At 36.6% G+C, this 23,021-nt stretch overlaps 1 protein-coding gene across 1 annotated transcript in view; it reads left to right on the top strand.

Moving 5' to 3' along the window:
- The window catches only part of MICU3 (Mitochondrial calcium uptake 3), a 34,268-nt gene extending 22,388 nt beyond the window's left edge, over positions 1–11,880 (top strand). Inside the window, exons 10-12 of the mRNA XM_080268431.1 lie at positions 5,507–5,664; positions 6,124–6,281; positions 11,499–11,880. Coding sequence (XP_080124557.1) covers positions 5,507–5,664; positions 6,124–6,281; positions 11,499–11,588 — 406 coding nt within the window. The 3' untranslated portion in view covers positions 11,589–11,880. The remainder of the gene's footprint in view (positions 1–5,506; positions 5,665–6,123; positions 6,282–11,498) is intronic.
- The last annotated feature ends 11,141 nt before the right edge of the window (positions 11,881–23,021 follow it).

A 23,021-nucleotide genomic window follows, 5' to 3' on the forward strand; every position in this document is an offset into this window, starting at 1 on the left:
TAGTAACCCTTTTGTTACATTATTTTTCATGTTTATGTATTAGGTTTTTTGTATCTGTGAGGGTATCATGAGTGGACTTTGCTGTGGTTACTGAAATTGCAGTGATAGAAGAGAGAGGAAAGTTAAAGTAGTGTGAGCATTCTGCAACATTGTCTCCATTTGCTTCCCTCTGTCATTACTTTTATACATATTAACAGTTATGTTTGACTCATAATGCTTATTAATTGAAGATACTGTATTTTCAATTTATTATAGTACTGTACTGTATTCTCAGGTCCATTGTTTTCAACTTTTCATTGTAAATATTTAATTCTCAGTCATTGCTGGAGTAATACCATTTATATTACAATGCTGCTATTACATTCCATAGTTTAACATACATATACTGTACACTGGTTTTGTAGGCGGACCAAGATAAAAGTCCAGAGGTGACATATCAATTTTTTTCTTGCTGCCTTCAGATAATTTTATTTAATTTAGGGATGACCTCAAGTAGTGAAGAGGTTAGTGAAGGCCATATCTGCTTCGTCCAGTTAGAAAATTGTCTCCAAAGCTGCATATAATCATCTGGTGTTAACTGTGGTAAAATATGAAGTACATTATATTATTGAAGTATTGTAGTTAAAATGGTAGGGAATGTGGTTACAGTAGATGGGATTATTATATAATGTAAAGAGATTTGATATAGCTAGATAAGATGGGTTAAAAGGTATATGAAGGTGGGTAGATGCAGTGTAGGTCATGTATAAGGTTGAGTGGATTGTGGTAGATGTATATGTTTTACAGCTAGGTTTGGAAATTGCAAAAGGTAAGGTATTAAGAATCAAAATGGAATTCCCACATCTCTGACTAAAATGGCCGGTACAAGAAAGTGGGTCTCAGTATCTCTGTTTATTGCCAGATACTTTAATCCAACAAGGGGTGGCCACAAACAAATTGCCTCTGTGTCAGCCCTGTCCCTTGCACAAACAAATTGCCTCTGTGTCAACCCTGTCCCTTCCATTTCTCAGTATCGAAATGTATATTAGAGAATTGGAATTAATGTAGAATCTCTTAGACTCTTAACAGACATGTCTTTGGCAGGAATCAAATGCATAACAGTATTAGCAGGACAAAAATACTTTTATACATGTCAAGTGACTTACAGAATGAAGTGGATGGATGATTCTTTACCATTATGCATATGTTGATAGTTACATCCATTTTAATTTGGTAGTCCATAGAATAACTTTATTCCATCAGTGTTTGGGAAGTATGTTGAAAAAGAACATTTTTGAGGAAATTTTTTGCATGGGGGTAACGAAGAGTTTTGAAGGTGAAAGCATTAGAGTAAATTGATATGTGGCCACTTCCAGTGGGTAACCTGAAGATGGTTTTACTTTTATGCTTCCTTTTTCCTATTTTTTATCCTACTTACCCCATTATTTAGTGGCTTCTTGCAGCTGTTGGGGTGTAATTAACAGGTTTGGCATTTGGTGTAGCTTCCAGTTCATAGAAAACATCAGGTGTACCATGGCCAGCCCCAGTACAGGGATTCCTGAAAGGGAAACATAGCATAGTTTTTTTATATTAGATGGGTCTGAACATCACTAATGAGATACTGAATTAAGTGTCATTGTTCTTTCTTGTACTCATGTGTGCTTAAATTATTTTTTTTCCTTTAGGGAATTATTGATTGATTATACATAATTTACTATAATTTTGTTGAACATACACAGTTTCCCAGTGTGAAGACAGGAAGGATAAGCATAAAGATAATGAGTAAGAGGCCAGACTGGTAGCAGCTGTCTCAGTTGACTCTAGTGGGAGGTGCCGTTTGACTTCTTGCTGCTTTTTATTTTTATTTTTATCTTTTTCAAGTGCTCAACTACAGTCTCAGTATTTATTTATTTGTTAACTTTCAGCACTTTGATGTTACTTGGGCTGATATTTTCAATTTGTTGTGATTTTCATGTGATAAGTTTTGTAATACATTGTAATAAAATCATTATAAAACTTAAGTAAGTACCAGTAATCAGTGTACTGTGACTGAATTGTGTCTCTTGCTGTGCCTCAGTCCTGGGCTTCGGAGCAGGTGACTTACTAACAACACTTCAAGCGTGCACTCTCATAAGTACACGACCACCTTGCTAACAACACCTGCTGTAGATAGTCATCACCTAGTATAAACAAATATACAGTATGTTGATGGATGTCATAAGGATACAGGTTTACTCTGTTGTTGCAAAGTATTACAGTACTGGACTTGATTTTTTTTTTTTTTTCCCAAATGATAAATTTCTTTATTAGGACTTATACTGTACTTGGAAACATGTCTTAACTTTAATTTATTTTTCTTTCATATTGCAACTTCTAAGTTCTTTTGTAGTTTCAGTGCTACATTAAAGATCCTGTTGACAGGACACTTCCAGAGACATACTGACTTGTAGATCATGGTCACGTACACTACTGCTGATGTGAAGGACCAGCTGTTGGTTTACCAGTGTATTTATCAAGCCATTTTCTGATAATACTGTAGTGCACTTGTCATCAACATCCACTTGCCAGCCATAGACATACCAGGCCTGGCCCAGTACACTTATCACCTACCATAGATTTCTTTTTCTTCTTCTTATATATATATACAATATTTTGAATCCAATTATTTATATATATATATATATATATATATATATATATATATATATATATATATATGTGTGTGTGTGTGTGTGTGTATATAGGTATGTATATAGTGTTTTTATGTTTAGCTTTATTTTTCAGTACTCTGCATATCTACCCAGAGTTATTGATCAACTTCATTTCTACAATTTGGTTTACTTCTTATTGTGGTGGTGATGATAGTATAATTACTAATTTAGCTGCTGATCCAACACAGCTTTAGTAGAAGGTCTGATCTTTATACTTCTCACAGATACAGTGTTTTGTTCTGTACAGTATTTAGTTTGTCATTGTAGCAATTTTTTGTATAGGTATCCTCTTCTTTCATGAAATCTGTAACTTGCTCTACTTCTCATTGGTTCTGATCAAATGATGTGTTCATAAAAACCTGATCTTGCATCATTTTTTGCTGAGTCCAAAATTTAAGCAGTACCATACCATTCCAGTATATTCACCTGTTCAAGATCAAAGCACTGTGTTTATTTTGACTTGCAGAGGTATCCATCATTGCCTCTAGAGAACTTGCTTTACTTGATGCAGTGCTGCACCACAGACAAGCAGACTGATGAATGGGTACATTTTTTCTTATATACCATAAAGAGTTGTAGTACTTAAGCATAAAGTACTCTAATGATGATGGAGATTCCTTTTGCACATCAGTAATCTGACTTTGATACTGGGTGTCTTGAGGCATTAAAAAGAAAAATATAGCCTTATCACTCCCATGTGTAAGGTGAAGTCTCAAAGTTTAAGTAGCATCATGGGCTTGCTCATAAAGTCATCTTCCCAAAATTAAAATATTTTGCATGTGGTGTGTATGCGAGGAGTTTTGTGATATTACATCATTCACATCTATTGATTTTAACCCATAAGGTGTGTGGTGAGCAGATGTGACAGTTCATAAAGTTGAATTTTTATTTGGTGGGGGAGGTGGGGGGGGGGCCAGGGCTTTCATTTTAGAATGATTCTTTCAGGTGACAAAAGGTAGATACAACAATAGGGTGATCTATGTACCATAAAGAATCCCTCTCACCCTCCAGCAACACAGTTACCCACCCCATCCATCCTGGCTAACAGATTACTGTCAAGGCACCCTTCCAGACATTCTCTTTTCCTCATGAGTTCCCAACCATTGTCCTCTTACCCCATGTAACTGCAGTACACCTCATTTGCAGTTACCTCTGTCATTTGAGAATGAGAAAGGAGGAGGGGAAACCTCAGCAACCACCCTTCCCACTTTGCCATCATTATTATCTGAGAGGGAGAGAGAGAGCAAGAGAGCAGTTAGGAGAGGATTCACATCATGTTCTCAAACATCCCTCCTACTCCTACCATCTTCCTTTCCTCCTTTCTGCTGGCTAAGTCTGTTCTTGTCAAGCCAGTTGTGCACAGTTATTCCAGAGTTTAAAAGTTCATCGGGCCTTAGTTAACTTGTGTTCAAGTCTATGCTATTAAAAAAAAAAAAAAAGATAATCTCACAAAGTGTAGATTTTATTTAGCTCATGCCAGAGTTCAAATAGCAGTGATATTTGCACACCACAAGAAATGCTGGAAGCCATAATTAGATGCAGTTTTCAAGTTGTCATAAATTTTTCATTGTTGTGTATCATTTTTTTTTTTCTTTTTCCTGAAGCTATTGCATATTGAACTTGGTGGTGTGGTTTACTCATGATGTAGCTAAATAACAAGAGATGATGAGTTTTGTATTCAGACTCACACCTATTTTTTTTTCCCCCATATTGTTGATGGTGATGTAAATGTTTGTTGTATACCTCCTTAACTTTCATCAACTGAGAAAGCATGCATACTTACAGCATTTTTTATAAATTTATATATTAAAGCCTTTTACACTTGAAATTCACTTTTGTCTTTTAGTTAAAGTTTGAATTTTCAGCAGTTTTTTTTTTTTCCCCCCTTGGTTTAAATTAATCGAATTGCATTCTTAATTTTCTTATACTATCATGATTATGCCGTCGTTAAAATAGCGATTCCTTTGGTTGATGCTACTCCAATTGCTCTAGTTTTTTAGTTTCCTGGATCAGGTTATAATGCTGTGTAGATACTATTACAAGGGTATATATAGTACAATTATGACTCAAGCTACCATCAGTGTTTTACGTAAAAAGTACTTTAGTGTGTACAAGTACTGTATGGTACTGTGCTGGTTCAGACTGTTATTACCATCTTAGTTGTTAGATGAAGTCCTTATGTAATTATATAATGTATTCAGCTTTAGCTTTGTATACTGTATACAGTTTTCTCTATTATATATTACATTGAAAGTTATTCAAATACAATGTGGCCCACATAACATAGTGTCCTTGGTAGCAATCTGTTTTAGTAGATGTTCTTACCACCAAAAAGATATACTGTAGCTTTATCGTTTATTTTATTAGTTTTCTTTAGTGATGTGTAGTATATCTGGTTTGTATCATGTGACACAGACAGTGGAAAGTTATACTATTATTAAAGTTTTTGTATTGAATAATAATAGTCTAAACTTGTGAAATGTACATTATAAGCAGTAAAAACTTTTCCCCAAAATTGCATTAATTGATCTGTAATGTATTTGTCACAATTTTTAATCTTCATAGTAGAGTAGGTACAGAATTCAGGATTAGGTAAAAGCTTGGTTGATATGTCCAGTAAACTAAAATAACAAAGATGAATGCCATAACATTGAGAAATTTACAATAGTCATGAAATCAAGCAGAATTACATAATAGTTGATGATTCAAATTATCAGTTTGTGATATGAGTTTTGTGCTAATATTTTGGTTTAGGTTTTTGTATGTAGGTAATTGATAGAACAGTTTGAAATGTCTAAGATATGCTATGTACCCAGGTATGAGATGTACCTTGAGAGGCTTTTGGATCGCATCCCTGAGGGCCGAGGGATCACATTTCACGAGTTCAAATCCTTCTGCCAGTTCCTCAACACCTTGGATGATTTTGCCATTGCCATGCGCATGTACACCCTTGCTGATCAACCCATTTCCCAGGGTGAGAACTTTGGATGGCAGTGTAAAACCTTAGGGTCAAATGTTAGTCAGATGGGAATCAATAAACTTTTTATATTCATTTAATTACAATGCTACATCATTAAAGTACAAAGGGTTTTTAACTTTCTTTTGTGGTAACTTGTTAGTCTCTCATCTGAAGTCCCACATTTATGGAAAAGTAGAATACTGGGATATATGTGTGGGTCTTGTGCTCTCTCATGTTTCATACTGTAAGTTTATAGAATTAAATTAAATTAATAGCAGAACATAGGGTGATGATGCTGGAAGGCCTAAGCAGTGTAATCATGTACAGTAACTTGTAAAGATTTAAGTAGTGTAATTTATCCTTCACTCACTCAAAACTTGTGACATTCCCATATAAAGATTATAGTAATATAATCTTGATGAGGATGTAATAAAGCTAAATATAATGTTCAGTTCCATAATCATTGTATTTCAGAGGAGTTCCACCGTGCTGTCAAAATTTGCACAGGAGCAGAGTTAAGTGCACACATTGTTGACACTGTCTTCAAGATCTTTGATGATGATGGTGATGGCCAGCTTAGTTACAAGGAATTCATAGCCATCATGCGAGACCGACTACACCGTGGTTTCAAGGTAGCTGCCTGGGGAGGAGTAGTTGAGTTATTATATGAGATTAATACCTTTGCCATCATGAAGCTTAAGATCCAGCTAAGCCATCAAGCACAGTACTGTATTTAAAAACATTTGAACCTTCTCTTTTCTGAGATCATGTCTACCCCATCTTTAGGTGAGACGATGGGGCAGGATGAGAATTATGATAAAGCATTTCTTGCTGATTCAGGTAATGTTTATTGTTTCATTGGCATATCTCTCCTGTCAAACATTGATACATTGCCATACATGTCAGGTTGGATGTTTGTTAAGCTGTGATGGCAGAGTTTTTTTTTTTTTTTTTTTTTTTTTTAATGCACAGGCTCCTCTTGAGTTTACCCAGTAAAGATGGTGATGATAACTTGTAACACTCTTGGCCTTTATGCATTATTGGCTGATTAGCATGGAGTGATATTTGGGATATCTTGCAGTTGCATATCCATTCATTAAGGGGAATTTCAGTAGCTGATGTGACTTTCAGGTAATAGTCCTAATGGTGGTACAGGCACTCACTTGCTGAGTTCACTTAATACTTAATTAGTGAAAGATTATTGTTATGTTGTACATGCATTGTCAGCATAACTGGAATTCCTCTCCTAACCTGACATTTTACATGCATTGCTTAAAGCTTGTATGAGTATTATCCATGAACAAAAAACAGTACTGAATCAATAAGATAAATATTTGACTGCCTGTAAGTAAGTTGATCCCAGTAAACTCATTTTAATTTCTTCACTGTGTATCATATGGGTTGTAGCTTTTGACTATTTAATATCCAGTTTCTGAGGTTTAAAATTAATGGTTTTAAGTTGTGTGTGTTTATGTTCTGTGTGTAAGTATTTTAATCCCACATTGTGGTAACTCTTATACAGATGCATAGTTACATATATGGTGTATCTTCACAAGGATACTGTATATTTATACATTACCCTGTTCATGACACAGTTCAGTCAGTCCGTGGACCATCAGTTAACTCAGTTCACTGAAAACTCATTACACACAACTTTTGGCCAACAGAAATTCACTGATAATGGTTTACAAGCACTGAATATGTAGAACATTATGCTAGCCCAAGTTAGACTTCTGTTGTATCAGTCAGGCTTGAAGAAAGCTCCAGCAACCACAAAACAATGTCCTAAGGATAATAGAAGCACAAAACAGTAATCTTAGATTATAGATCACCTCTAGCAGGAAATAATGCAAAAATCATTTGTGCCATGCTTTCTTATTTATTCTTGCAGAAGTAGTATAATCTGGTTGATAGGTTCATGGGATGGGTAAAGTGGATGATCATTTTAAGCCTTGGAGTTAAATGGCAGACTCTGTGAAGTAACCTGGATCTTAATAGACATAAATTTTCATGACTGAGATGCATGTATGTCTTCATTGTGCATTTACATTACAAGTGCTGTCCTGGGAATTTGATTCTGTTCATTTTAATGTGAATGTGGGAGGAAATCAGTTCATCTAAAATTTTACAATTCACAAGTTCATGGGCCATTGGATTCATATTAGAGTGCATCTGGGGCCACCACAACAACAACAGCAATGTCACTTTTGCACAGTCCCATAGTCAGAAAAGTCAGAACATGAAAGGTGATTGTGCCTGTGACTAAACTGTGGAGCAAACACTGCTAGCACTGTACCATATTAGAATGGAAATAAGTATAATTTTTTTTCAGACAAATGCAGCACTGTATTTTTCCCACATGAACTACCAAAACTCATTTAGGTAATTTGTGATTATTAATACAAATATATCAGTGATAACAATATTATTTTGCTAGTCTGATGGGTATACAGACACTTATTATTAAGATGAAAGTTTGATGTAACTACTTAGACTGTAAATGTAGTGTCATGATATGGCTTTAACACATCCTGTGATGTTGGATGTGTGCTTAAAATTTAGTTGATGTGGGTGAGATGAGACCATTATCTAATAAAGTTATTTTCTTGTACAAATTTGCTGTTGAATTTTTACAGACACACACACAAATATATATATATATATATATATATATATATATATATATATATATATATATATATATATATGTAATTTCATAATCTAATCCAGTGCTTCCCCACGAAAAGCATAGAAGCCCAGGGCTAGGCAAGTTGGTCCTGACACTTAAGATGAGAATGACCTTCCTCATTAATCCTTGAGTGGCATTACATAAGCAGTAAACCCCAACCATCCCTTGGATATAAACCTACACCGGCTCAGTCCAATTGGAGTGCCATAATTGCTCTCTAAACCACCAGGTGCCATAATTTGGTTATTTGGCTACCACCCAGTGTAGTAAAAGGTTTCCTGGTGTACAGGAAACCATTTGGCTTGTCACTCAGTGTAGAGTCACTCGTAGTCAGAAGGAAGAGGAAAGAATGAAGGAAAGAAAGACGGAAGAGGAATGATGGAAAGAAGGAAGAGAGAAAAGGGCAGGCATCCGAGAGCAACACTACATTGAGTAAGTGGGTGAACACCCCTACATACCACATTATCTATCTATTTATCTATCTCTCTATCTATCTATAGATAGATAGATATAGATATGTATGTATATATGTATAGATATACACACACGCTTTACAAGCTTCTTTTGTAGGCCATGCGACTCAGATATATTACTCATAATTTGTGAGAAGATACACGTGTATGCATACTTCTGCATCTTTTAATACAGTGTTTAGTACCCCTTTGTATATAACTGTTTTTTGTTATTATTATTAATATTTTTATTATTTTTGTTGTGTGTGCTATTAACTGCATTTGAGGAGTGGAGGTGCAGGCATTATGTGACAAACCACTGTAAGCATGGTGCTGTGTGCCTCTCCTCAGCAAACCTCCAGGAGTGAGGGATGGGATGCCTTCAAGCAGTGTGTCAAGAGTGAGATGAAGGCGGTGGTGTGAAGACCTAGGTAACCAGATTCTCCAGGACCACTGAATTTTTAAGGTGCCACATTATTATTTTTCTGTGCTCTTGGTTTAATCATCCCTTATATTTAAGTCTGATTAGTGTCATGTATGGGCTGTCCTTTCTTGTTATTCTTTATCACCTCATGATTTGATGTTTCAGCTTGTAATTTATTCATTTCCTGTTACCTGATCTTATTCTACTAGTATAATATATCCAGTTTTCCACTTAATATATTATCAGATTTTAGTTAATATACTCTTCCACTTTAATGTTTTATCAACTTTTAGTTTAGTCACTCTTTCCACTTTATTCATTATTGTCTGAATTTGATGTTTCCAGCTCATGAATTATTCTGTCCACTTTTTTCTCACAAGTTCTTAGTATATTATCCACTGTGCAGTATTCATATCAGGTATAGGTTTAGTCTGCCTTTCCACTTTATTGTTTGTCTTCATTTGGTTTAGTCCTCCCTTCCACTTTATTTTTAGCAGTCCATGGTTTATTCTTGTCTCTAGTATATTCTCCTCTGCCATTAAATTTGTACTAGTGTTTGGTGTATTCTCCCCTCACACTGTACTTTTATCAGCATTTGCTTTTTTTTTTTCTTCATTCCATGCTTTACTCTTCCCTTCCATTTTATTCTTATTACTCATTTTCAGTTCTTGACTTCCTTTTTATTCATTATATTCATTATCACATATTGGTTTATTGTACCATCTCATGGTTTATTCTTCCCTCCCATTATATTCCTGTCATCCTTTCTTTATCCTTCCCTTGCCCTCAGTTCCTGTCATGTATCTATTTATTCTTGTTTTCCTGTTTATTACTGTCATCCCCTCTGTATTCTTCTCCTCCTTGTTATTCCTATCATCCACTTCTTTTTTCATACCTTATCCTTATTCTTATCATCCCATAGTTTATTTTTCCTCTAATCTTAACCTCCACATTACAATGGTGTCTTTTTTGTTGCAAATGCTCCACCACCAGATGTTCTATTGAACAAGGATTACCAAGGATCACCAGTAGTCATCATAGTCATCATCATCATCCAGACCTCCATTTGCACTCCAAGGTCGGGTGAAGTAGGGTTCGGAGGGGGGTTGGGAATGACAGTGAGATTCTAACCAGTTTACCCAGTTGAATAAGTCACACTCCATTCACCCACCATTCATGTCCTTGGAATCCTGGCTTTACATGATGGTAAATGTGTTAAGTATGGCTGTGTCATACTGCTCAGATTCAAGAAATCTCAATCACGTTGAATAAAATTGTCAGGTAGTACCAAGATGCGGTGGGGAGGAGAAGTAACGGAAAGGTTTGCCGTAACAGTACTGTATGCAGTGACATCTTACATATTTTTTTTTTTTTTTTACCACCAAACAGTTTTGCTATACATAAGAGAGACTTTTAAACTGATTCACTGTGATGATGAATTTTAAATATTATTATTGGTGCCTCCAGAGGGCTTTATTAACCCTAAGAGAGATTTTTCAAACTGGAGGGGTTTGATTTACAGTTGTATTCATTAACCCCTTCAGTATGAAAGGTCCAAAAAGAAGTACTTTACTTCAACATAGGTGACATAATTAAGATGTGGATGTGATAGGAAGTGTTAGGAGAAACACATTGAGGTAGTCTGGCCATGGGGAGAGGATGGAGAGTGAGAAACTGACGAGGAGAGTGTATGTGAGTGAGGTGGAAGGGGAGTGAGGGAGGGGGAGGCCAAGGATGAGATGGAGAGATAGAGTGAAGAGGTATATGAGAGAGGGGTGTGTGAATTGGGAGCAGGGCAGTGAAATGGCGGAGGACAAGATGACGTGGAGGCGATTTGTTTGTGGCCACCCCGTATAAGGGATTACGGCATCTGGCAATAGATAGAGAGATAGATTAAGACACTGTACAGCCTTGAGCAAAAGCTTCCCAATACATCACTAGCAGTTGTTGCAGTGGAAGGTGTACCATGAATTGTATTTATAAAATAGCAGTATGTACCACACAGCAAAAGAGTATGAGAAAGAAGGATACTCTGTCATATGAGAAGGAATGAGAAATACAGATTTTAGTTCATAATACTGACATAGGATTTCTGGTGAACATCTGCTCATAGTTGTACATAAGCAGAAGAGAACTTAAAAAAATAGGATATATATAGCGAGGATTTTTCATGATAATACAAGCAGAAGAAAACTTACAAAAGTAAGGTATATATAGCGAGGATTTTTCATTATACATTTATCATTTGCTTTAGCATATTTTAAATGATTGATATCTTCCCCAGCAACAGCAGCCGAGGGAAGGATGGCAGGGTTTCAAGGCATGCATCAAGGAGGCCATGACTCTGGATCTGCAGCAGCCAACACTCACCTAGAGTACCCACTTGGCTGCCTCTGCCATGACTGTTAGCCTTTTCAGCTTGGCTCACTAGTCTGCTCCTGCCATCGACTTTCACCGTCCATACTTAAAGGCAGCCGTAGGAAGAAGAGTTTGTGAGTCAACATTGGGTGTTAATGTGAGTGATTTGATAATGAGTTTTTGGCAAGTAAGTACATGCTGGTGCTGCAAATGGCTGTATTTGTGGTGACTAGCATATATCAGAAGTTGTAATAGAAGAGGAGTTTCTGAGTCACCATTTGCTATTAATTCATGGAGTGATTTATTAGTGGGTAATTTGATAATGAGATTTTGGCAGGTAAGTACATGCTGGTGCCGCAGCTGATCATGTATTCGGCCACTGGCATATTTTGGAAGTTGGAAGAGGTTAGTGATTTAGGCCACTGGCACATCACACAGATAGTGCTGGAGTTCGGTATCATTATTGTTGAGTGGTCTAGCTCTCACCAAGTCTGTGTCAGTTGGTATCAGAGATTGCCATAATGCTGTAGTGATGCATGTTGAGTGCTGTGTACTGTACCATATGTTATAGAAAGATACTATGCACTAGTTAAGGCATTATCTAGTAGTGTACCTACATACCATTTGAAAAATACACCCTGCACAGGTACATATTCTCATTTCATTAATGTAGATCATGTAGAGATTGTTATTCATAGGTTTCAGTTGATTCATCAGAGTTGTAATCAACAACATGCTTCCATGAATGCATGTACTATTTTGACACATCACTTATAGGATAGCAACATTATTAACAGAACTTATAAACACCAAGATACATTATCAGCTCAAAATATGACCTGTAGGTGCTTGTTTGTGTATAAGAATGTAGTGGAATGTTTGTTATCCCTCACTGACAGCAGTCATACTAGATGTTTTGACCGTATGAATTCCTTTACTACCCAGTGTCGATTGAAATTTAAGTTTTGTTTTTGAATATACAGTATTTTGTATCCGACATGAGTTTTGAAGATGTTATCCTGTATGTGTGTGTATGAGTGCCTGTGATTTTTTTTTTTTTTTTTAATAGTGATTTAGACTATAGTTTAACATGAGTGCTGAGAATGTGCAATATTGATTTCCATGTTAATAATTTATCATGTCTTATCACATTATTTTAAGTATAATATAATGGTATTGTGTATCATATTATCACCATGATGTAGATCAACTTATCTAACCCCTTCAATCCTAGGGCCTCTTTCCATGTAAATTAATTAGAGGGTATAAGCTGAAAGAGTTGAATAAGCAGAACATTTACAGTGATAATAATACTTTTAATTACTGTACTTTTTTTTCCCATAATATAAAGCACGTGCATTTCAGCTTCTCAGTACAAAATCTGAAAAATGAATGTGCTGGTTACAGAACCAGTTTGGAACATCTCAGCTATATTTACCTGTTTTTTTTTTTTTTTTTTTTTTTTTTTTTTTTTTTTTCAAATTAGGTATCATGTAGTATTAATTGGGTACTTTCTGAACAGAGGATAACAGCTGATCAGTGTCCAGGGTCATAGAGTACGATTGGCAGTTTTTACACAGCCAGCATTTTCATTTGGAGTCATTTTTAACCATGAAATTACAAGCTTATTCTAATGTATTGTGCATCATATGAGAGTAAATTGTGGGTATTTTTGTGCAGTCAATGCAAATGAAATATATGCAAAACTAAAGGACTAATATTGACTTTGAATGAAGAGAGGAGTTAAGAAAAAAGCTGTTTTCATCTTCAGTTTTTCTGTACATACATTTGGATGGAACACTTATTATCTCCAGTCTTGTGCAGAATTTCCTGTAGAATTCAGTAGTTTAATTTGATATAAGTATACTGTACAGTATAAGTAAGCAAATTATACATTTTTTCTTATGGTAGTAGATAAGAATTGGATGGTTACTATCATCCCCAGGAGTTATTGCTTTGGGAGTGGTGTAGGGCCAATACTTATGTAAAAGGCCATATGCAACACTCCCGGGCAGCAGACTCAACATAGTTTACTGTCAAACATCTTGGCTATGACTACCACTAACAGTATTTATATATATCATCTATAAATTATAGTTGATTCCTTGGGGTTGGCTAGCTTCATTGGTCTTAGATGGCAACTGGCGTGTGATAAAGAAAACGTGGTCAATAACATTAAGGACATGTTACCATTAAAAAATCACACACTGTATTTGTTGATGAAACACTGATGATGATGAAGCTACATGACACCCAACATCACCGTTATTGCTGTCATTGGTTGAAAATAGACTCAGTGTGGCATAGTTCTTGTTCAGTCAAGATGTTTATATTTAATGCATTTTTCCTAACTTTTGGTTCAGTGTTATTTGTTGAAATGAAGTTAATATGCAGAGTGTTCTTCTGAGTATATTGTTATAATCAGACTTTAAACAGATAGTGTGCAGTAGAGCTGTAGATATGTTTTTTTTAATGTTGCATAAGAATATGTGTAACCTGCTAGATTGCCCATGAATGATTGGTGTTGCCAGGCTGGCTGTGTGTTACTCAAGAGGCACAAACTGCCACATGCTGCCTCCATATAGAATTCCAAGATGACTGTTGCACATATATAGTGTTGGACACATTTAATATCCACAAACTCAATATGTAAAGTTGATAGTAGATGTTGAACTGTGTTCACTGGTTGGGAAAGTTTAAGTGTCTTTAGCAGTGATGATTATGGATGTCATCTTTACCTAAGTCCAAACATGCAGTATCTAGTGGGAAGAAAGTAATCAAACTTATCTTAAGTTACCCTAAAATTATCTGTTTCAACCTAACCTGAGCCAGTCCAAGTTGATCTACCTCAATTCTCATTAACCAGTTCTCTTTTAGAATTCTCTGCAGTCTGAATAAAATTGTTCATTGGTAGCAAGAATATTTAAATGATATCCTTTACTGAAGAGGTACTGTAAATGGCAATTTTTTTTTTTTCCCCCCATCTCTCTCTCTCTCTCTCTCTCTCTCTCCGAGGAAGAAGAAACCAAAAGCTAGAAGCCTGCAAAATTGCTCCCACCAAGAAAAAAATAAAAATGGAAGAGCCAGATTCAGTCAAATTTTTTACTAAAACATTGTGATGAAAGAGTTAAAACAGAATTATTAATAGCTGTGTAATGTTGTGCCAAGAGAGAAGTGAAGAGTTCAATTCAAGTCTTTTGTTTTCTCAGCAGTGGTACAGTCATGGGCAAAAGTTATGCTGTTATTCTGCCCTGCTTAGCTCACACTTAGGGTATGAGCCATGTTTCCATATACATCGTGTAAAGAAGAATTCATATGTTGGTAGAGAAATATATGAAGTCTTTTTCAAGATAGAAATATTAGCCAGTAGAGGTATGTCAGAAGTACAGGAATTGAAGTATTAGGCAAACTTTAGCCCATGACTGTACAGTGATTGAAAACTACCATATCTGAATCATAGACTCTGTTTTTTTTAGCAGAGAAACCTTTTGAAAATCATAAATTGTTGTCTAAGTTTGATATCTACTGGTATATATATATATATATATATATATACAGGATTGTTGTGATTTCTTTACATTTTAGTGTTTATTAGCAATGTAAAATGTATGTATTATATGTGCTCTAAACGCATACCCGAGGAAAGCCAGGTACTAAAATTTGTCTTTAGTCAGTGCAGAGTGCTCTTAGTTAATGCTTTAAGTAGTTTTTTAAGCAGTAGAGTTAGATATCAAGCATCTTTGTGGTTGATATGTTGTGGCATCGTAGTCAAACTATGATCTCCAGTGGTTGTTACACTGTTTTCAAGTATGAAGGACGGTGATCAAGTGGTTAGAAGAAGATACGTCTGAATGGATGTGAGTCTGATGCCTGACTGGGGCAGGAAATAGTCTGATTATCTGAATTTCATTAACGCAAACTTTACAGTAAACCCTCTCTATACTGAAGCCCAGTTTACTAAATTTTGGTTGAAACAGTCTGAGCCAGCTGAACAGTTTTTTGTTATACAGTATACAGCAGAATGCAATCAGCTGACTGGCTGGTGACCACATGACAGTTTGTCATGTTCTGCAACATGTGTGAGCCTTCATTGTAGCTCTTGACTCGCATTGAATAAATGCATCGTCTGCTGGTCTCCCACCTACCAAATTAATTTTACCCTACCTAGCAAGGCAACATACAAGGACCCAATATATTTACTGTGACTTCATTATTACCCTTTCCTACAACATCAGAATCTGTGGGGGACAAGAAACCTTTTTTATCCATAATGTATCTGACAAACTAAGGTAGATATATAATAAACCTGGGTTCATAAATGTTTCTTAAACATCTGATTTAACAAACTTTTAGATATAACTACATACTGTTCCCTCAGAGTTCACTATATAGAAGGTTTACTGTACTGATCTTCCACAAGACCCAACTAATGCTAAGTGGGAGGGAATAGTGACTTGCTGGTTTCCATACCAGCTGACTATTTAGCATACACCACTTTTTTTTGGCTACAGTCAAACCATATGGCGTAGCTTCAACAAAACTAATATTTTTCCAGTTTTACTACATCTCATATGACCTCTACAAGCATACCTTTAGGTCAGTCTGTTTCTTGATTCCCTGTTATCTACCCTTCCATTCTGTCCTTCCACCTTCACTCCCTTGAAGGCTATGATTTCTTTGAAATAAACAGAATCATCTGGGTTAATCTATTAATGTACCCATGTTCATCAGGTGTGTTGAAAGAGTTAACATGAGCTGCTGGTAACTAAGCCATAACATTTACGATTATTGTTCAGATTATGGTACTTGGCCGAACAGGCAGTCTTCACATTATAGTAAATGGGATGTATATTCTGACAAGCAGGATGTGACTAAATTTGCATATAGCAAGCCTGTACAGTATTAACATACATTTAAGAAATTGATACACAAGCCTCTTCTGAACTATTTATGTCCTCTCTTCCCCAGTTAAATCTGTAGCTTAAGCGATATAATTAAATTAGTGGTATACACATTGATATCATGCACAGTATTTAATACATTGTGCATACACTCTGTTCACATTCAGTTGTGCACTGGTGTCTGTTTACAAAGCCGTGTTTCAAATCTTAATACAGATGAGTCGAGACTGAAAAGTCTAGAGACTGATGTGGACTAGACACAGACAAGGAAGCAGCCCAGCTGTGAACAGTAATTATGGTAACAGAAGTCAGTGATGTAAGATACAGTGCCATCAAGGTACTGTGGATGGAATGGAGCATGGCAATAGTGTTCCTTCCATAATGACCTACACCAGGTAGGTGTGATTGTGATGTGGCACACATCGTATTTAGTCCATGGGAGTTTTGTCAGAATCTTGTGATGTCGCAGCTTACAGTAAACATTTTACAAGCATAATAGTCCATGGGAAAGCTGCATAAAACAAGGATTACTTTTAGTGTTTCGTGTCATGGAACATACTGAGCTTTCATCAGGCATAGCCACAACAAGCAAAAGTTCCATACAGCTTTGTCCTGGTTCAAGCACAGTCCTTCATTTACATTGTTTCATCCTCTTGAACCACCTTTCTTCCTTAATTGAAGTTCAAAATAGTATGGGGTAATCATTTGTCAGTTAGCAATCCTCTGCATTTCCTCATAGCATCATAGCTTCTATATGAACTCCTGATGTTCTTATTGCATATACAGTACTTGCACTTACCTCTGTCTGCGTTATATTTGACCTTTACTCCCACTCTTGTTATGAAAAACTTATTATTGAGAGCCCGTGAATGGATGAAGTTGTTATTTGGTGACATACCTAACCTGAAGCTCCCCTTTGCAGCTACCATAAGTAACACATTGTTATAAACATGATGTTTCCTGCAATTTCCATTATGTTCTCTTTATTGAGTTGATTGCTCTTTGCTTTTCCTTTATTTAATTAAGTTTCATTCAAGGCTTGTATCCTGTCCTAGCATGACTTCACACTTTTCATTGTCATCATCATTGTCACTCTAATTACTTTTGGATTAGTGACCATTATGCAATCTGAGCATCTCTGTAAGTAACCCTCTCATCCTATGAAGTGACTGCTGCATGTGTGAGTTATATTAGCACAAACTAGGTTTACAAACTGCTCAATATGAATTTCATGTGGATAATGTATGATAAATGAATTATTTTTCAGATTGTATAGTGTGCTAAGTAAATTTTTAGATTTGTTAAAGAGAAGTACATTGGGATGGTACAGACACATCTAAAAAATGTGCATTGGCATGATGCTGAAGAAAGCTGCTGAAAGTGATACTGTGAGTCAGTGAGGTAAAGGAAGAGGGATGAGTGAGGGAATCATGTGCAAATAAAGTAGCACATCCCTGGGTTCCTTGGAAGCAGCGAAGCTTTGGAGATGATGCTTCGTACATGTATACTACATATATTACTAGATGTGATTTTGTTTTTATTTAAATTTTTAACTTGACTACACTTCAAATAATCTTTTTGGGCATGATTTGCCTGTAATATTGACATACACATACAAAAGATATTTTCAGCTTTATTTCAGTGTAAAATGTTTTCTGTTGCTGCCTAGTGCTGAAACCAGTTTACAATTGTTACTGAACACACACTTTATTTCTAAATTGGGTAATGCAACCGGTAATGCTGTAACTGTTGGCTGCCAATTGGATGTTAAATACTATATGCTTAAATAATTGAATTTCTGGTTTGTTTTATTCAACTTGACTGTGTTTTCTTTTTGGGTTCTGACCACTCAGTGTTTTTGAAGGAAGCTGTAGACTCTGGAATTCCTGATCAAATGAGCTGAACATAAGCAACTGTTGTTTAATCACTTCTTTCTGGGAATGGCTCTTACATTATTTTTGGGTGCTTCTAGAGGCTTTTATTTAGTTTAGGAGCAACTTTTCAAACTGGAGGGGTTAGGCAAATCCTTAATTATCACTCTTAGTATAAGATCTGTCTCCTAAGTTAAATAAAATAATGCAGAGGTGACAAGAATACACTAAAAAATCACTGGACTGAGGATGTTAAAGTACGGTAATACTGTTTTCATATTGGGAGAACAGTGGATTCTTACCAGCCTAAGCTGTTGATGTTAGTGAGCATCAGTTAAAAGCAGATTATTATGTTCTTGTCATTACCTGTCATATTTAAGCACTTTACCATTGAGTTAGCCATAGAAGTGCAGGCTTTTGCATAGTGTATATCAGTATGGTCATCATAAGAATACTTGCATTAAAACTTCACCAGCACTGATTGTTCCAGGTTTATCTCCATGTAGCATAAATGTTCACAAGTAACCTTTTCAGAAATTAATGGAATGTTTATTTATTTATTTTTTTTTTTCTGACCTCAATCAGTTACTTTTTTTTTAATACTCTGCTAGTTGTTAGATAATTTACATATTTTCATCAGCAGTTTGTCCTTTGTATATAGCATTAATGTGTTAAATTGAATAACATTATGGGAGTGTGCAAAAATGCATGAAGACATAAATCCATAGATAAAAAGTTTATTATACTGGTAATGGTTCATAATGTCATTCACTTACAGTGCATTTGTTTATAGTAAATGTAGTGCCTTGAGTAACATAAAAAATTGCAAGCAAAAAATTCAACTTACAGAGAGTTGATGAGAATGTACATTTTGTGTTGCTACATGTACGTACTGGTATATCACAATTAATTAAACATTTGCTGACACATCCCTGTTGGCTGTGGTCATAGAAGGTGTTACATGAAATTTTATTTTGATACTGATATGCATGGAAAAAATATATAAGAAAGAATTCTCTGACAACTAGGAAGGAATTAGAAATGTTGAATGCAGGGTATAGTGCTGGAAGGGGATTGTCTGTGAACTTTTGCTCTCAGCAGTACATAGGCCATGCTATACTGGAACTACTATAATTCCTGCCAAAGCAGATGGGATCAATTTATGATCGATGAATGTGTGCACAGTACATTTACTGTCAGGGTAATGCAGTTTACACTTACTGGTATTACATATATATATATATATATATATATATATATATATATATATATATATAGTTGCAATCACTCCAGACTTATATTAAATCTTCCATAATCAATGTGTAATAGTTTAAGCAGTTGAATCAGATACTGTATATTTAAAACACTATCAAATCTCGTATATAGTGCCAGTAAGTTATTTATCTAAGTTTTTCAGTGTATTGTAATTCTAATTGTTGATATAAAATATGCATTATATTATTGCTGGGAACTTGCTAGCAGACCTTTTGTTCTGTACAAGTAAAGAAGATCCAGCCTAGTGTCTAGTCAGGTAAAGGTGTACCTGTACTTTTTTTTCTCTCTCTCTCAGTCTTTGTTAAATTTTCATGCTGGTGTGTTCTTCATAATTTTGATTTGTGCTGTATTGTGCTATGATTTCTACCTGTATCTTGCGAATGATCTTTACCTCTTGCTGATGACAGAAATCATAATGATGTGTTCACCCTGGTCAGATAGCCAGAGTTAACATGATAATGTTATTTTGATGGAGCAGTTTTGACATGACAGAGGAGGCAAGTAATAAACTTGATGGGATTCATGGCTGTTTTCTTTCATGCTGAAATAGAAGTATCATACATAGTGGTTCTTGTTGTGTCTCCAGGGTCTTCTGGACATGAACCCAGTGGACTGCAAACTGTTTTTTTTTTTTTTTTTTTTTAATGTGTCCGACTCTGGGCATAGGCTTCACAGCCTGCTCTCAAGGCCCAGTAGTCCTCCTACATACCATACACCTCTCTACATGTCACCACTTCGGCGCTAACACCCACCGTCCATACTGAATACATGCTAGGGCTGTCTCATACAGGACTGGTGTGTTGGTATTAGCGGGGGTACTTTTATGACATGTCGGCGGGTCATCTGGTAGATCAGGAAAGTCTGCTTTTTATGAAATTCACTGCCCTTCTCCTGCAGTTCACCATCCTCCGTTAGGGGGATGGAAAGGGAGTTGAGGGATGTTTGTATAACCTAACAGCTCAGTTATATATCAGTGCTACTCTGTAAAGGTTACCTTCTCTGTCACCATTATACCTTGATACTATGATGTAAAAGAGTAACATTCAGTCCCATTTTACCCCATTTGGGTCCAGGAAGGCCCATAGCTAAGATACTGAAGTCCAGATCAATTAAGCTACAGGTCGTCCTGCAGGGTTAATTACACTATAGTGTATAAATCAAATATTTGCAAAAAGGCAGGGGGCAGGGTGACTCAATGGTCAAGTGCTTGATCCGAGTCTGCAAGGTTGAGAGTTCGCGCCCTGCCCGGATAGCTGCCTTGCTGGGAGAGGTAGCACTCTCCCGTCACCTAGCAGGGCTGCATGATCTCTCGAGGTCTAGCTCGGAGAATTTTTTCCCATTGCAACAAGGCAGATTGCAAAGAAACGATGTGTGAAAGGGAGATATTAAAGGTTCTGGAAACAGCATGTGACACGGCAAACGGAGGGATAATGTAATGCGATCTAGCGGCCTAAAATGCCATTAAAAGTAAAGGTCAGGTACCATGCACATTGGTTTGAATCCCTGAGAGGTGGCTGGAGTCTTTCTTTTGATTTCGTTTATTTAGGGCCTAAGCTCCAACAAGGTTGCATGCGTCAGCCTTGGTCATCTGATAGTGGCACACCATGCTGCTCAATCACTGGCAGCCGCCCTATTCAGTCCCCTAGCCCTGAGCTCTCACTATATGACTTTGGCCCTTTTACTCGTTGGTTAAGGAGGCTTCCTAATACCTCATTGCCAAGCAATTTATTTTGGTTATTATACCATAATGCTCTCTTCTGTTATATAAACCCTTCTAATAGCAACATACTTTGCATAAATAATATACAGAAAGATATAAACCAGTCATTTCCAAAAATAAATTGCTAAGGAAGAGCTGATAGATAACCTCCTTAAGCGACAAGAACACGGACCCTGGTCCCAGGTCTTTTTTTTAGTCTGCCTCTTAAGTTGTAACACTTCTTCAGCGTTTTCAGTCAGTAATGCCACTGGGAGTATCAGTGGGCTACTAGGCACAGAGCCTTAAATATTCTAGACTACAGTTGAGGCAATCTGAAACTGGCTGTTGCTGACATCGTAATGCTATGTATGCATGCCTGCATATTATAGGTAGAATTCTGCTGAATGCTGAAAAGAGCTTTTATGGTGATATCAAAGCATATGTAAGGGTAAATGGATGTAAATAGGTGCGTGGATATTTACGAAAGTAGATGGGTAGATGGAAAGTTAATAGATAGACAAGTAGAACAAATATGAATAAGGTGAGATGAAATAAGCATCTGTATTTTTATCGTCGACCCACTGTATTCCAGTCAGAAGTATACCAACCGAGTAATAATCAGAAGAATGTTGAGTTTATCAGTGTTCTAAAGTTATCCATTAAGTGTGTTTCAACTACCCTGTTTCATAATCATCTGTTCGAACTCTCCATCGCTAAATCTACCATCCAGCTTCGAATCTTCTGAACCCCTGTAGTTGTCCGAGACGGCTCAGTTGGCCAGCTTGCGTGAGACGGAGGGGGCACGCGTCTAAAGAGGAGCGGTGAGTTGGTCCCAATATTCGCCAATAATACGTCCATTTTATCATTGCTTGTGATAATTTATGATGCCTTACATTTGATGGGATATGTTTCAAGCAGATAATTGTTTACTTGAGGCAGACAATCAGTTTGGATGCTTGGGAGCTGAAGTAGGAAGTTAGCTAGAATTTTTGCGAAATGGTTTAATATTCTGCTATTACTGTGAGACAGAATTCCAATACTGATTCAGCCTTTTTTTTTTTTTCAGTATATTTTGAATCGACAACCGCTGGAGGACTTGGAGGAAGGAAGATCTCGAGAAAACTACCACTCCCAACACCGACGAAACTACCGCCCCCGCCACCATCGACCACAGCCATCAATTCTACTGCCTCGTACCACCACCACAGTCCTGTTTACCACACCATTACCATCACTACCAGCAATAGCAGTACCACTTGGCCCATCATTAACCAGCTAACCACCACAGTCACCACCACTAACACCAAACCATCTCCACCACCATTCTCAGCAAGCCATTATCACCACTTCCACTAAAACACCATCACCAATAGATCACCACATCAAACAACCACCATCAACGTCACCATAACCACCAAACCACTACCACCAAACCACCACCACTACTATCACCAAACCACCATCACCACCGCCACAACCATCACTACCACCAAATTACGACCACCAAACCACCACCACCATTACCACTACCACCAAACCACCACCACCATTACCACTACCACCAAACCACCACCACCATTACCACTACCACCAAACCACCACCACCAAACCACCACCACCATTACCACTACCACCAAACCACCACCACCATTACCACTACCACCAAACCACCACCATTACCACTACCACCAAACCACCACCAC

The sequence above is a fragment of the Coenobita brevimanus genome, chromosome 28 (assembly GCF_032717465.1).
Source record: "Coenobita brevimanus isolate Jiangsu-jjx chromosome 28, ASM3271746v2, whole genome shotgun sequence".
NCBI classification, from domain to species: domain Eukaryota; kingdom Metazoa; phylum Arthropoda; class Malacostraca; order Decapoda; family Coenobitidae; genus Coenobita; species Coenobita brevimanus.